The 13,935-nt window shown below is 40.4% G+C and overlaps 1 protein-coding gene across 2 annotated transcripts in view; it reads left to right on the forward strand.

The window, feature by feature from the left end:
* The window catches only part of nkx2.2a (NK2 homeobox 2a), a 4,115-nt gene extending 2,073 nt beyond the window's left edge, over positions 1–2,042 (forward strand). For both annotated transcript variants that reach the window (XM_079573713.1, XM_079573712.1), the window contains exons 2-3: positions 2–329; positions 895–2,042. In XM_079573713.1, the coding sequence (XP_079429839.1) occupies positions 65–329; positions 895–1,448 (819 nt within the window). In that variant the 5' untranslated portion in view covers positions 2–64 and the 3' untranslated portion in view covers positions 1,449–2,042. The remainder of the gene's footprint in view (position 1; positions 330–894) is intronic.
* Positions 2,043–13,935: the final 11,893 nt, after the last annotated feature.

Raw genomic sequence — 13,935 nt, forward strand, 5'->3', positions numbered from 1 at the left:
GCGAATTCTCCGGCAAGCTGCTGCAGTCGCAACTTTTCCCCGCATCTTTCTTCCCCAGCAGAATATGTCGTTGACCAACACAAAGACGGGCTTTTCTGTAAAGGACATTTTGGACCTTCCTGACACAAATGACGAAGAGGGATCTATCACCGGAGCAGAGGAGGACACGGAGGGCTCGGAGACCACGTCCACGACAAAAACCACTGGAGTTTTGGTGCAAAGTCCTCTTGAAAACGCTCAGAACCTACCTTTAAAAACCCCATTTTATGACAGTAGTGACAATCCTTACACGCGATGGCTTGCTACTACAGACAGCATCCAGTATTCGTGTAAGTAACCTCCTTTTATTTTGTGTTTAATGCGTGTTCACCATGATACGCTCGTGCATCTCTCTGTATCCCACCAAACGGTGCACTTGGGTGGGCATCCATCTGCATGCCTCTTGCCGTGCTTGTGCTGTCCCTGTGCGCATGCAGTGCCAGGCTCGCTGTGCACGATTCAAAACGTAGTATTTAAATGAAAGTATGGTTTAAGAAGAGTGGACGGAGATGTTTTAGTGGGTTTAGTTGGTTTGGTGGAAAGAAGGGATTGTGTCGGACTGCATTCTGTGGGGATTTAGAGGCAGACAATGCACGTGTGAATGCTTCACTGGTTCCCACTTTGAGCTCAGATTTGGGCTTTACTTCATTTAAGGTTACATTAAGGAAAATATAGCCTATTTGATCATCAATCAAAAACATTTCAACACATTTCAACGCAGCAGCCGCTTAATAAAGCGTAACAGGTTTTAAAAATACAGTGCGTCTGTTTAGTGCACTAAACTGTGAACTTTGTACTGTAGATATCATAACCAACGTAACATTTTGACAGTGTTTGTTTCCTTCCTCGGCGCAGTGCACGGCCTCTCAGCAAGTTCACAGGACTCCGCCAAGTCTCCGGAACCGTCAGCGGACGACGAGTCCCCGGACAACGACAAGGAAACTTCCAGCAGCGGCGGCAGCGACTCGGGCAAGAAGCGCAAAAGGAGGGTGTTGTTTTCCAAAGCGCAGACTTACGAGCTGGAGCGCCGCTTTCGGCAGCAAAGATACCTGTCTGCCCCAGAAAGGGAGCATCTTGCCAGTCTGATCCGCCTCACTCCGACCCAGGTCAAGATTTGGTTCCAGAACCATCGGTATAAGATGAAGAGAGCGCGGGCCGAAAAAGGTATGGAAGTGACCCACCTCCCTTCTCCCAGGCGGGTGGCTGTACCCGTCTTAGTCAGGGATGGAAAACCATGTCACACTCTTAAAGCTCAGGACTTGGCGGCCACTTTTCAGGCCGGGATTCCCTTCTCGGCTTATAGTGCCCAATCACTCCAGCACATGCAGTATAATGCGCAGTATGGCGCCGCGGCCACGGCACAGTTCCCAGCACATCATTTGGTGCAGACGCAACAGTGGACTTGGTGAGATAAATTATTGACACTTGATTTTTTGCTCTTTGGAGGCAAAAAAAAAAAATAGGGAGTTTCACCATAAACAAAGATAAAGAAAAACAAAAGCATAGAGACTTTTCATTTCGCAGCTTGAATCATATATATACACACTCCCATTTTATCGGGGCTCGCGTAGCCGTGTTTACATGTTTTCGTTAAGAGAACTGGCTCCTAACCTCTCCCTTATAGATTTTTATTAAAAAAAATGTCATGCTCTTCTTGTGAACATTTTTTTTTTTGTAATTGTGTGCTGGTTGTAGAGATGTTTTTTTCTCATTTTTGTTAGCCCACGTTTGCCCCTTCGTGTTTTTATTGGCACGTACAAACCACTTTATAATTATAGATAAAAATAATTTCTTGTTTCTTTTATGGACCGAAACATATTTATGGCCATGAATAAACACTGGCAACTTTTCAGCTTTTATCCTTATTGTTCTTATTTCTTGTAAATACATTTTGGGAGCGTTCTGAACGTCACGTCTGATATGATGAGATTCCCAGTTTTGAGAAAGATGGGGACATCTTGTAAATAGCACTGTGCTCGGGAGATGACTTATGATTTTTTTAAAAACACATTTTTAATAAAAATTTGTGCTTCTGAATATGTCAGTGTCTTGAGCTGCTTTGAGAGGCGCGCGGGGGAAAAACATTGTCAAATACACGTTTTGACAAATAATTGCTCTTAAATCTCTTGCGCACTCCAACCCACTTTCAAAAAGGCTAAAATAAATCCCTGGAATATATTCGACAATGCCAACGCCTCACTAATAAAGAACTCAAAGTCACTCTGCAATGGGACTAAAACCCACTCACTTAGCAGAAGTGGGCTCCTCCACATAAGATGCCCTTTGAGTGGAAGGCGCTCCTTTTTGTCAGCGTCCACGTCTCGCCAGGCCTTGGCTGGTGCACCCTGCAGAGGAGAAAAAATCGTTTAATGCAATAACTGTTTTTGTTGGACATGGAGAGAGTGAGAAACAATAATAAACGACTCCCCCATGGCCTTCTTATTTAAACACGGCCGGCGCGCGTGAAATACATACGCGTCTTTAAGAGCATTGATTGTGTCTGGATTGTTTCCAGCAATTACTGTATCGGCTAAATATACTTGTCACATAAGTGTACCATTGGACATATTGCCCGAAGCGCGCGCACACACCCATCGGTATCTTGAGTAAATATGATAACACAGTTGAAAAAAAAAAAAAAAAATCTATGCATTTGTCCTGCACACAATCTCGTGCCAGATGCTCGAGTCGCCCTATCATCATTGAACAAACAACTAAATTAGGTGGATTTGCAAATTATTTACAGAATTGAATCTCAAGGGGCTACTGCTTTTGTAGGGCACAAAGGCGCCTGTGTTCTACCACTGGTTGAGCTTGTGGGTCAGAGCAATCAGTGACTTCCGAATGCAAAAGGGGGAAAAAAAAAAATAGAGGCAGTGTTGCATTTTCCGAGGGTGTAAATGTGCGCGGAAGATTATTTTGTGTATTTCAAATTTCCTCACATTTGGCAGGAACTAAATAGTTTTGCACAACAGTCCCTGCTCACTTATTCGTAGCCTGCTTTTGTTTGAACACAACAAATACAACAAAAACAAACTGCCGGATTGTTATTGTGCGTAATAGTCGTGCGTAAAGACAGGCGCAGCAGTCTCGCGCTGTGAAATAACGGAGAGTTCATCGGTGCTCTTCTGTCACTTCGGGGACCCGCATCCTTAGGGCTCTGTCTTGCTTGTCACTTGGTGCCACTGGGGTATTTGCTCCGCGCATTTTGTCCCATATGGGCAGCTGGACTTTTAACGGCGGAAAAATGTGTATCTCTTACAAACCCCCAAATTGTACCGAGCTCTCAAATAAAGCATTGTTGTCTCTGAAAGAAAAACGAATTAAAAATCAGTGCTATATCTATCCGCGTCTGGAAGAGAGGGCCTATTCACGGACAACAGGCAGTCCTTCTTCCTTATAGAACTGCCAACAACAGCCTTCTCATCACTGTTTTCCCCTCACAGTGAAAGGCTGACTTTTTCCCGCACTCCAAAAGTGTCTCGTCACTGCGCAAAAAACTATTTTTAAAACCCGGACAGGGTTTTGCCTTGTTAGCTTTCAGTCGCCCTGAATTACTAAAACCGTTTGCGAGAGTAACAGCATAGAAATACTAAATGTGTTGGAATATATCCCCTTGAACCGCCATGACATGAGGCGCCAATTACACACATACTCGGATTTCCATCAATACCAAGAAGGTCGTTGCAGATTACTAGTTGTCAGTTTCTAGGCCATCAGGACCATTTTTGGCATCGTCATTGCAACACTTAATTCCTTTGTTTACTTTTTTTAATCATCAGTGTAATCCTTCCCAGAAAAAAAAGAACATTAGGCTGATGTACCCTCCAAAAACCTCCATGCATTTGTTCTTGTGGGGCTGGAAAAATACTTTATGGATGCGCTTACCCTTTTGTTCATTTGACACCTTTTTCCCCCTCCCCTAGCCCCCCCTTTTTAACTGCTAGTTTAAGTCTTAGATTGACTCCAGAAAATTACACTTTACCCCAGGAACAAATCAGTTCACAATCCTGGCTTATGTGAAATTGCCTTTGAGCTGCTGGAAGGGATAAAAACCCGCGCGTTAAAACAAGCATGTCCGCGTGTGGCGCAATTTGAACGCGCGTGGATAACAATAGAACATAAACAACAGCAACACTGGAAGCACCCGGGACAACGCGACTCCCCGACATTAAAATATACCACCTTGCCCCGTTTGAACTTCGACATAAATCATCCCAGTATCGCGTAGTACATCGACTAAATAAACGAGGATTTCAAAGCTATAATAAGCGACGCGTTTCATTTAAAAGGAAGCTATCTGGGTTTTATTGCCTTAAAGGAGATCCAGATTAGATTCGCCACAGTGCTGATATTAAACAGGATGGAGGGAGGGTGAAGCGAGAGCGATGTGATAAGTGGAAGTCGGGGGGTGTTGCTGTCAGTGGCCACTAGATGGAACCAGAGATCTATACATGGAAAGACGCACGGTGTTCCCTATCCTATTCTTCGTCACGATAGCTGTGATTGAGGCCATGGAAAAGTTAACCTATTGCAAAACACCAGATTTACAGGCATTTCAGCAGGATGCGTTTTTACGCACAGGTCTAAACAGTGACCTACACCAGGACTTTGTAAATAACGTAGGCCTACTTATTTAACTTTGCCCAAATTTACACGGCTAACTTGTAACATAGACCCTGATCTCCATGCATCCACCATGGGGCGCAATAGGATAAGGCACGAGCTCCACAGGGCGCATGTTGATGAAATGCAATGCAAAGACGGTGGAACAATGACAAGTATCGGTGAAACGCAATTACAAGTGATAGACCCTAAAGTGGGTGGACTAAATCAAAACTTATGATCAACACAGATACACATCCGCTCGTAAAGTAGTGCGTTTATATGTGGTGGCATTTTGGGAGCAGTTCCCCCCCCCTCTTTTTCGACACGCACATTGCGCTCATCAGAAAAGTGGGTCAAATGACGTCAAACTCCAAAGCGGCCATCTCCTGGCACCTGCTCGCCTCAAAACCCGGTGCCTTTTACACCTGTAGGGGGCCTCGTTGGTTTAGAAAGACGCAGCAGAAACGGTCGGTAGGGGATGAGTAGATTAAAAAGAGAAAGGCGTAATGACTGTGGCGGGCGGTTCCTAAACAGCTGGCGGGGTTTAACAGTGGATCTGAATGTTTTGGAGAGCATAGTCTCTGCTTTTCTTTTCTTTTTCTTTTTTTTTTGTCCGTGTGTGTGCTGTTATTGTGTGAGAATGTGTGCGGCTGATTGATGGAATAAGGAGGGGAAAACAACCAAAATCAACACGAGGGTTATCGGGAGCAACGTGAAGATCGACGTCCCATCTGCGGAAGAAGACGGACGACATGAAACACCACCACCACTGAGAAGGGATTGTTCTGAAAGATTTCAAAGAACGTATTGCACACAGTTTAATGACAAAAGTACAATCATTTTCATATGTTAATGTACATTTTGTTGAATAATAATAATAATAATAATAATAATAATAATAATAATAATAATAATAATAATAATAATAATAATAATAATAATAATAATAATAATAGTAATAATAATATAACACCTATCCATCCCTGCATGAACATACAAGTAGCTATTTGTTTCTGTTTATGTCTGACATATAAATTGTTGTTTCCTCTGACACATCAATTGAGTGGAATCAAAAAAAAAAAAAATAACACAGCCAGCCTGTCTTCACTACATCACTATGAGCCCCAATGTCACAAAAAGGCTTCAGGCTTTGGACAGACAGGAGGCGCACTGTTCAACTCCAAACTCTTACATCTGATGTCAAGTGTATGTTAATGCTACAGTGATACGGCTTTTTCAGGTTTGATACAGAGGCATGTGTTTTATTTATTCTATTTAGACAAGTTGAAAACTGCACACGGATTAAACATTTATTATGTATTTAATCAATGCTTTATAGTGTTAAAAATGTACACAGGTTATGAGACAACTTGACAACTACTGTTCTTCATCAACATGATGTGGAAGGTGTTAACAATGTGGATGAATGTACAGATGCTTTCATGTTGTTGCTGCACCATGGGTAGCTTTGGCTATAGAAATAAGTGCAGTTATAATGTTGCAGCATAAATGTCTATTTCCACAGGCAGGCGTCTCTCAGATTTATCAAGAATGTCTCAAACACAAAGCGACAAGACAGCATATCCTGGGAACAGTCTGTGGTGAGTGCACACATTGAGTTTTTGGCATAGGAAACCTTAAGCTGTAAGATATTGTTCAGCATGAGTCCATTGAAGAAGCCTCTTTTAGTATGCATTACCAAGCAATACTCAAGAGGAGGAAGCTGAAAAACGTCCATCAGGACTGTCCTTGTCTTCTTTTAAGGTCGTTTTACAAGCTCCTTCAAATTTACGGTTTCTATTTGTCTTACACTAAAACTAGTTGCTGGCAGTTTGTTTATTTATTTGGTTAAAAAAAAAAACAGACATAAATAGATGTGTAGTACTATGGAAGGAAACAATGCATGAAAGGAGACGCTGACTGTGCATTTTTATTATTCATGCTCAAGTGTGTATTAGTTAAAAGTAGCTGCATCCCATTTGGAGACAACTTTGTGGGAAAAAAAGAGAAAAGTAAATGTTAAGGTTCTTGACCAAAGATTAGCCAAACAGCTGAGTGTGCAGAGCTTAATGGAAACTTTGCAGATGGCGGTGTTTTGAATCCATGAATGTAGGAAACAGTGTCTCCTTCTGACTTGAGCCTGTTTTTTTGCATGTAAAAAAAGACTCAACAAAATGAAATAAAAGACACATTCAATAATTTTTTGTTTGTTTGTAGGTGTGTGTGTGTGTTTGTTTGTTACGTTTTGTTTTTATTTACTCTTTAACTTGCACGCATTAAGTAAAGGTTTGTTCCTGGTTCTTCCCTTGTCAACCTTTCAGAATATAATTCTTTTTACAGGAAGCAGAAACTGGGTGGCTCAGTTGCCAGGTTTGGGTAAATTTGACAACATATGGACATTAATGGATTTCTTTAGTTTTTGTTTTTGTTTTTTGCACATAAACTTTGTTTTAACACAAAACGTAGAAGACAAGACTATTAACAAAATTGGTGTTGTTGTTTAGCCAAAAATTATAACGGTTTGACAAATTGTATATCCATGTACGTGTGTAATCATGCTTATGGGTGTATATACTGGGAGGTATATGGCTGGGAGATGGACGTGTGTGGTAAAGGGAGAGGGTGAGTGTGTGTGCCCTGCTCTGTTAAATATGGCTGTTACTTCATATAATGTTGCCCTATTCAAATAAATCGGGTTTGAGTAAAAAGTGGCGACTCACTCTATTGTCAGATATATTAATTTCAGTTCATATTGTTGGGGGATCTAGATGTCATGTATTATAAAATATCTCTTTCCTGTCTTTAAAAATATAATTTTATACTGAGCGTTTGGGGATTAGCTGGTCAGGGCTGAATCACTGTCCCCGTCTTTTCTACAGTTCTGAAATTTCCTCACAACAAAAGAACACAGAGGATACATTTGGTGTTATAACAGTCATTGAGGTGAAAGAGAATACACATTTAAACAGAGGGTTTAAAAAATGTCCCCAGTCAACTGTTTTGCAGTATGTCGGAATACGCCTCTGTCGCAGCACCAAGTATCGATACTTTATCAGATGCATTTATCGCTGTGCAGTCGCGACAGCCCCACAGGCATTTGCAATAGGCCTTTTGGAGGCTTTTTATTTTGCATTCTTTTCTCTTTTTTCCAGTAACAGTTACAGCACTTTATGTTAAATGTAATGCACTTTTCAGTCTTCAATTAATGTCAGCTGGCATTTGGTTTATAACTCTTTTGTTTTTCAAAACTTCCACAATACTTACGTATCGTATTGGTGACTAAGTATCATGATACATATTATCTCGTATTGTCCCAGTCCTAATGGTCACAATGCTAAAGTCTCCTTAAAATAATTATCTGAATGAGAAAAGCTACTTTTTTGGGGGGCTAGGATCAAAAAACAGATATTTTCATACTGCAGATTAACAATAATAACAAAGAAATTCAAGCTAGTAATATAGAATGTATAGTAAGATAACTACAGTATATAGCTTAACTCTAAAATTACAATATATAAGTGCTTAACAAAAGTCCACCATTCAGGATTAACAAAATGTACAATAACAGCAGGTGCAGGGTGAGGTTAGCACCGGGTGCAAATACAGTAAAAGCAAGAAGGTGCAGAATAAAGTCTTATCTGTGTGAAATTCAGTGTTCATGATTCTGATGCAGAACGAAAGTGCTGTTGTGGCGCGAGGTTCTGGTTCTTCAGGCTTTTTAAAATACTTTTGGGTGCCTTTACCTTGGTATTCCTGCACACACAAAAAAAGCTTTACAGATAATCCTCCAGCAAGGTACTCATGAAGCTGCATCTGCAATACGGCCACACACCAGGGGCAAAAGAATGGGTCAAACACAAAGAACAAATATCACTATATTTATCATTTTAATGTACATGTTACAACAGATTAACTGATGCACCCTGCACTGTCACATCGGGGAGTGAAGCAGTTTAAATGAAGGTAAAACAGCAGTTGTGTGAAAAGGTATCGGTACAAGGTTTAGAGCAGTGGTTCTCAACTGTTATGGTGTCAAGACCCACAGTCACCCTTGGATGAAGAGCCGCAGCCCAAATAAGACTAAGACTTGTAAAATATAATGTAAAATATTGTCTTTTCCTCAAGAAAAATGTGTTGAATAAGCATTAACGAGCCAAAATAAGCTGAAATTATCATAGAACCAACTCGGTTTATTTTAACTTCATTCATTGTCTGTGCATGAATATTAACAGGAAAAGGATCTCAATGCACTGAAAACGGTTGTGTGACCCACCAGTTGAGAACCACTGGTTTGGAGCACTGAAAGGTGTTGTTTGGACAAAAACATGGTGAAATACTGTACAAAGGAGCGCATCATGACATCCTCAGGGGGAAAGTGTTTTGAGCTCTTGAAGAAACAGGCCACCGATTTGATACGTACCTGTCTGGTCTTTGTGTGTGCACTCATTCACGCACAACGACCAAAGATGTTGTTAGCAATTGGCCTCTCATATTCCTATAGCTCCAAACAGGGTGAAGTTGGAAGCTGCCACGCTCCTTCACGGCACGCACAAAGACTAGACAGGTACGTATCAACTCGTCTAAGCTCAGGTAAGAACATATCTTAGTATAGAAAGACGGTGGCCTGTTCCTTTAAGAAGGAGAAAGGATATGCAGGACTAGCTTACTGAAATATACATGAATGAAATAAAACACAACCCAAAAAATAACACATAATAATAAATTAAAAATGCTGAGTAGCACATTTCAATTTCACAAGCTGGATTGTTGTGACTTTATAAACGGGTCACCTCATAATGAAATTATTATTCAAATCCGACCTCCCACAGTGTGAGTGAGTTGTTGGTTGGCGGTGCTGGATGGCGTAGTTTACTCGCCTCAGCCCATAACAAAGGTAATTTTGATTAGTTGCTGTAAAATCCAATTTGTTCTGGTTACTTGGAATTGTTTGTAAACCTGATGCACTTATTATTCATCAAGTAAGGGCAACTAGTACAGCGAGTTTTATTCAGAAAACCTTTGTATGCAGCACTCAGATACGTGTTATGATTACTAGACATTTTTGTACTGACAGTGTGGAATTACATAGTCCGATTACTTTTATTGCTTCAATGTGGGCTTGACATACGATATTACTCAAATATCCTTGTTCTTACAACAATAAATCATTTAACAGTGAAACACATTTAAAGTGCGACTCACATTTGTATATTTTCATTTCACAAGATACAGTGAATATTAGTTCAAACAGGTCGATCATGAGAGTCATACTGAGCTCATGAGGCCGGGTAGCAATAGCATCACTATAAAGCCAAGACACACATACACTTACTCAGTGTCCTTTGTACCTCTCCTTCGGACCTCACAGCTGCAGTCTTCATTCCCAAGGTTGTTTCAGCCGATTAAAGGCCATATTGTCTAGAGATAACTATTAATGACATCTAGCTTACCGCTGATATGCTGGGGAACATTCAGCATGTCCTGCAGACTCAGTGCATCTTTCATCAGATTGTTAAGCTTTCAAACAGAATCAGAACTAAAAGTCTAAGACCAAACCAGTTCTGTACATATTAACACCAGATCCACAGGTGAGAAATTGTTTTCTCTTCCAAACATTTGATTCCTGAGTCTGTTTCACCTCAGTGTCCTCAGCTTTAGCCTCAGCAGGTCTTTCTACAGCGGCATCCCTCACACACACACAAAACAATTCAAAACAAACATACAAATGTGTTTTAAGTACAGCTTGAGTTTTGTTGTAGTCCTTCCCTTATGAAAAGTGACAACAATTTAACAAACTCTAAATGCAATCAGAAATACAAAGACACATATACTGTATCTAATAAAAAAGAATACATACAATTTTCCACAATTATGCAATGAGGACTGCCGAACTCTTCCTTCCTGCATTCAAACCTGCTTGGTGCAATCTGATAGGCTTAATCTGCACATGGGACGAATGACCTGGGGAATGACCTCGGAAATGCTAGTTTAATGTAACTGTCCATTTCCCACAACTGATATAAGAGGGCTAGTAGAAAACGGTGATGCTAATTTGAGTGAGTAAAACAAGTACAAGATAAAAAGGAAAACATCTGAAGTGCCTTTTTTAAGCGTAAATGTCCACTTAGATTGATTGATTGTGTTGTATGTCTGTGTATGCACTGTTTTTATTGGCACCGTACAGATATTTCCTCTGCAAGTGAAGTTGCTAGCGGATAAATAAAGTGAATTTGAATTTGACTTTGAATGTTGAGGAGACAATTTCATACAGAATACTAGTTCTTACATCTAACTAGCAAAACAGGGTAACAGAAGGCCGATCATGACTGCCTCAGCTGGAAATATCGGAACAAGTCATGTTTATGTAAATCGTACTGTATGTCTCTGAAAGTTGTGTGTAACTTCTAGAAACGTTTTTATCTGGAAAAATATCACAACATCCTGTGATGCATTTTTGAGAGCAATGCACAAAACCACAATCTGTCTTTTAAGGTAAAACTCAGAATCATAGGCTGGCCATCTCCAAAATCTGGCACTCCTCTCAGTCTTTTTTTTTTTTTTTTAGAATTTTATACCAAATTTCTATTGGTACTGTTATCCAGGTAGGTAACAATTATGAATTTAAATATTTCTTGAGAAGAGGCTTGTCACCAAGCATGGACTGTAGAGGAGTGTCAAAATATGACTGACTCGCATGTCGGGTCACTCCAGCCTATCAGTACTCGCAGCTGTGCTGTTTTGTAATAATTTTCCACATGGCAAAGCCAATTCCTCCTTCCTCCTTTTGCAACTGCAATGTTTGCAACTTTATTCTTGTTTTTTGTTTTGCCCAAATAAAATTTGAGATCATTCTATTCCAATCACTAAATTGCTTGGGTGGTACCTGAATTGGCAGTGCCTGGAACAGATAGAGAATCCTTGGTAATATATTCATTTTGATCATGTAAATCCTGTCGTGGCAGTTTAAATCCACAGCTTGCCACTATAGCTGTCCGGGCATGGCTTAAGCTTGACTCATGTGTCCAAAATAAAATGAATAAATTCAATGTCCAAACTTACGGATGAAGTTATGGGTCTTTAATAAGGTTCTATCACACGGTCAAAAAACTGTTTGGCCTCTAGCCCCTGGACAGCTTCCACACGCAATCAGCCAATAACCTAGTCCACCTGGCTTTGAGGTACAAGGCTCCCCCCATGGCTCCACCCAACACACCCAAACCAATGCCATGAAGGTGCAGCATAGCATATACCAACATAAGGTCATAAATGGCCGTAACACTCCTGGCCCTTAATTATAAGGCAGGAGGACTTATAATTACAAGCAACAAAAAATTCACTAATTTCACATAAAGTGGCTACATACAGTTTAGCTTTAGAAATTCAATATTTTAGATCATGAGCTTTATCAATACAGTTACTTCTACCAAAATATTCTCACATACAGCTACTTGAAAAAATAAGCATATTCATGACAATTCATGTTTTATACACTATAGGCTCAACCAAAAAGTGTCCAATACCCAACAGTTGTTTTTTTTTTTTTTGTCAGTGTAGCATTTTTTCTATTTTTTTGTTTGTTTTTGTTTATAGTCTTTTTACTGTATCAAACCGAACTGTCTTCATGGTGCACCCGGCCCCATTTGAGGTGGTAGTCATTGGATTTGCACACCCTGCTCCACTTATTATCCGGTCCGTCCCAACACAATCTGTATGACAGGAAACGACCCTCTTCTGTTTGTAGTGCTGTGCTTTATAGATTTGTAGAACTTGGGGGTGTTCCTTGGAACACACAGAACATCTAAGTCTGTTTCTACAGTCTTTAGCTAGATGACCTCTAATCAAGCAACTAAAACACATCCCTGCTTTTCTTAATATTTTCAGTCTTTCTGGGTGTGGTTTAGAAGCAAACCGGTGACACTGAGCGAAGGTGTGACTTTCTCCACAGTAGAAACATGGCTTTGCAAAAGCAGTGCGTTTTATACTCGAGTCATTTTCAAACTTTATTGTTTCTTCTTGGCAAGTATCCACAGCAGCAAAACTACCTTTAGAAAACTGTACTGTACTCACATTGGCAGAGACAACTGAACCGTTACGTTTCTTTTCAGAAGCTGATGACTGAATATCTCCAAACACCGGGTCATTTAGAATTCTTGCTTCAAGGGTGACGAATGAAACAAGATCCACAAACTTGACTTTGTTGTTTCTTTCTGAAAGGTTGAATGCATGTTCTCTCCACTTCTCTCTGGTTTTATATGGAAGTTTTGACATCACAACTTTCAAGTTGGTTGGGCTATCCAAATCGTTCATGTAGTCCACATCCTGAATGATGTTACGGCAGCTCACCAGGAATATAGAAAAGCTATTGAAAGCCTTTGCATCCTCTGATTTTATCTCCGGCCATTCCAAAAGCTTGTCCATTAAAGCAGCAGCAATTTTGAATGGATGTCCATAGAAATCTTCAAGCAAGTGAAATGCTTCTACATATCCCTCAGATGACGGCATATGTTGACAACTTTTAACCAACATCAGGGGCTCACCTCTTGTATATTGCTCCAAGTAGCAGAGCCGATCATAATCATTGTCTATGTTTGAGGCAATGACATTATCAAAGGCTTTCATAAAAGATCTGAACTCAAGAGGGTCTCCAGTAAAAACAGGAACCTCACGCTTGGGGAGTTGTGCCAACCTTTGAGATTTTAGGAGCATCTCCGTTATGTCCGCTTGACGTTTTAATACATCCAGAATGACTCTTAAATGTTCAGAATCCACAGTAGTTGCTTCTGGATATCTTGTTGCCTTTGAGGAGACAGAAACCGACTCTTCATCAACAACATGGTCCACAGGAACTGACTCTTCATTTGCAGCATCAACCAAAGTAGGAATCAAAACATCCCCATCCACCTTTATATCCACTTCTGCAACATAATGCTCTTCACAGGAACCCAAAACTTCATCAAAGTCATTCACTTCTTGAGTTTTCTCTGTATGATTCTGAATCATCGCGTCTTTAATTCCAAGTCTTCTTTCTTGCAAGTAATATTCCGATTTTGCTTCAATTGTCTTTTCAGCAAACTTTGGCAACAACTTGTCTTCTGTATCTGCAGCTCCACATGGTTTTTCAACCGCTGCTGGCTTGGGAAATTCAAACAAAGAACCTAAAGAATTGTATCCAAGGGAGAACCAGGAACAACAGTTGCTCTTCCACATGCTAAAATGCATATGCATCTTTGTCCAAAAGACTTTTGCAGGTTTTAGTGGGAGTTTGCAGCAAACGTTCCAAACAAACAC

This window comes from Gobius niger, assembly GCF_951799975.1.
Source record: "Gobius niger genome assembly, chromosome: 16".
Lineage (NCBI taxonomy): Eukaryota > Metazoa > Chordata > Actinopteri > Gobiiformes > Gobiidae > Gobius > Gobius niger.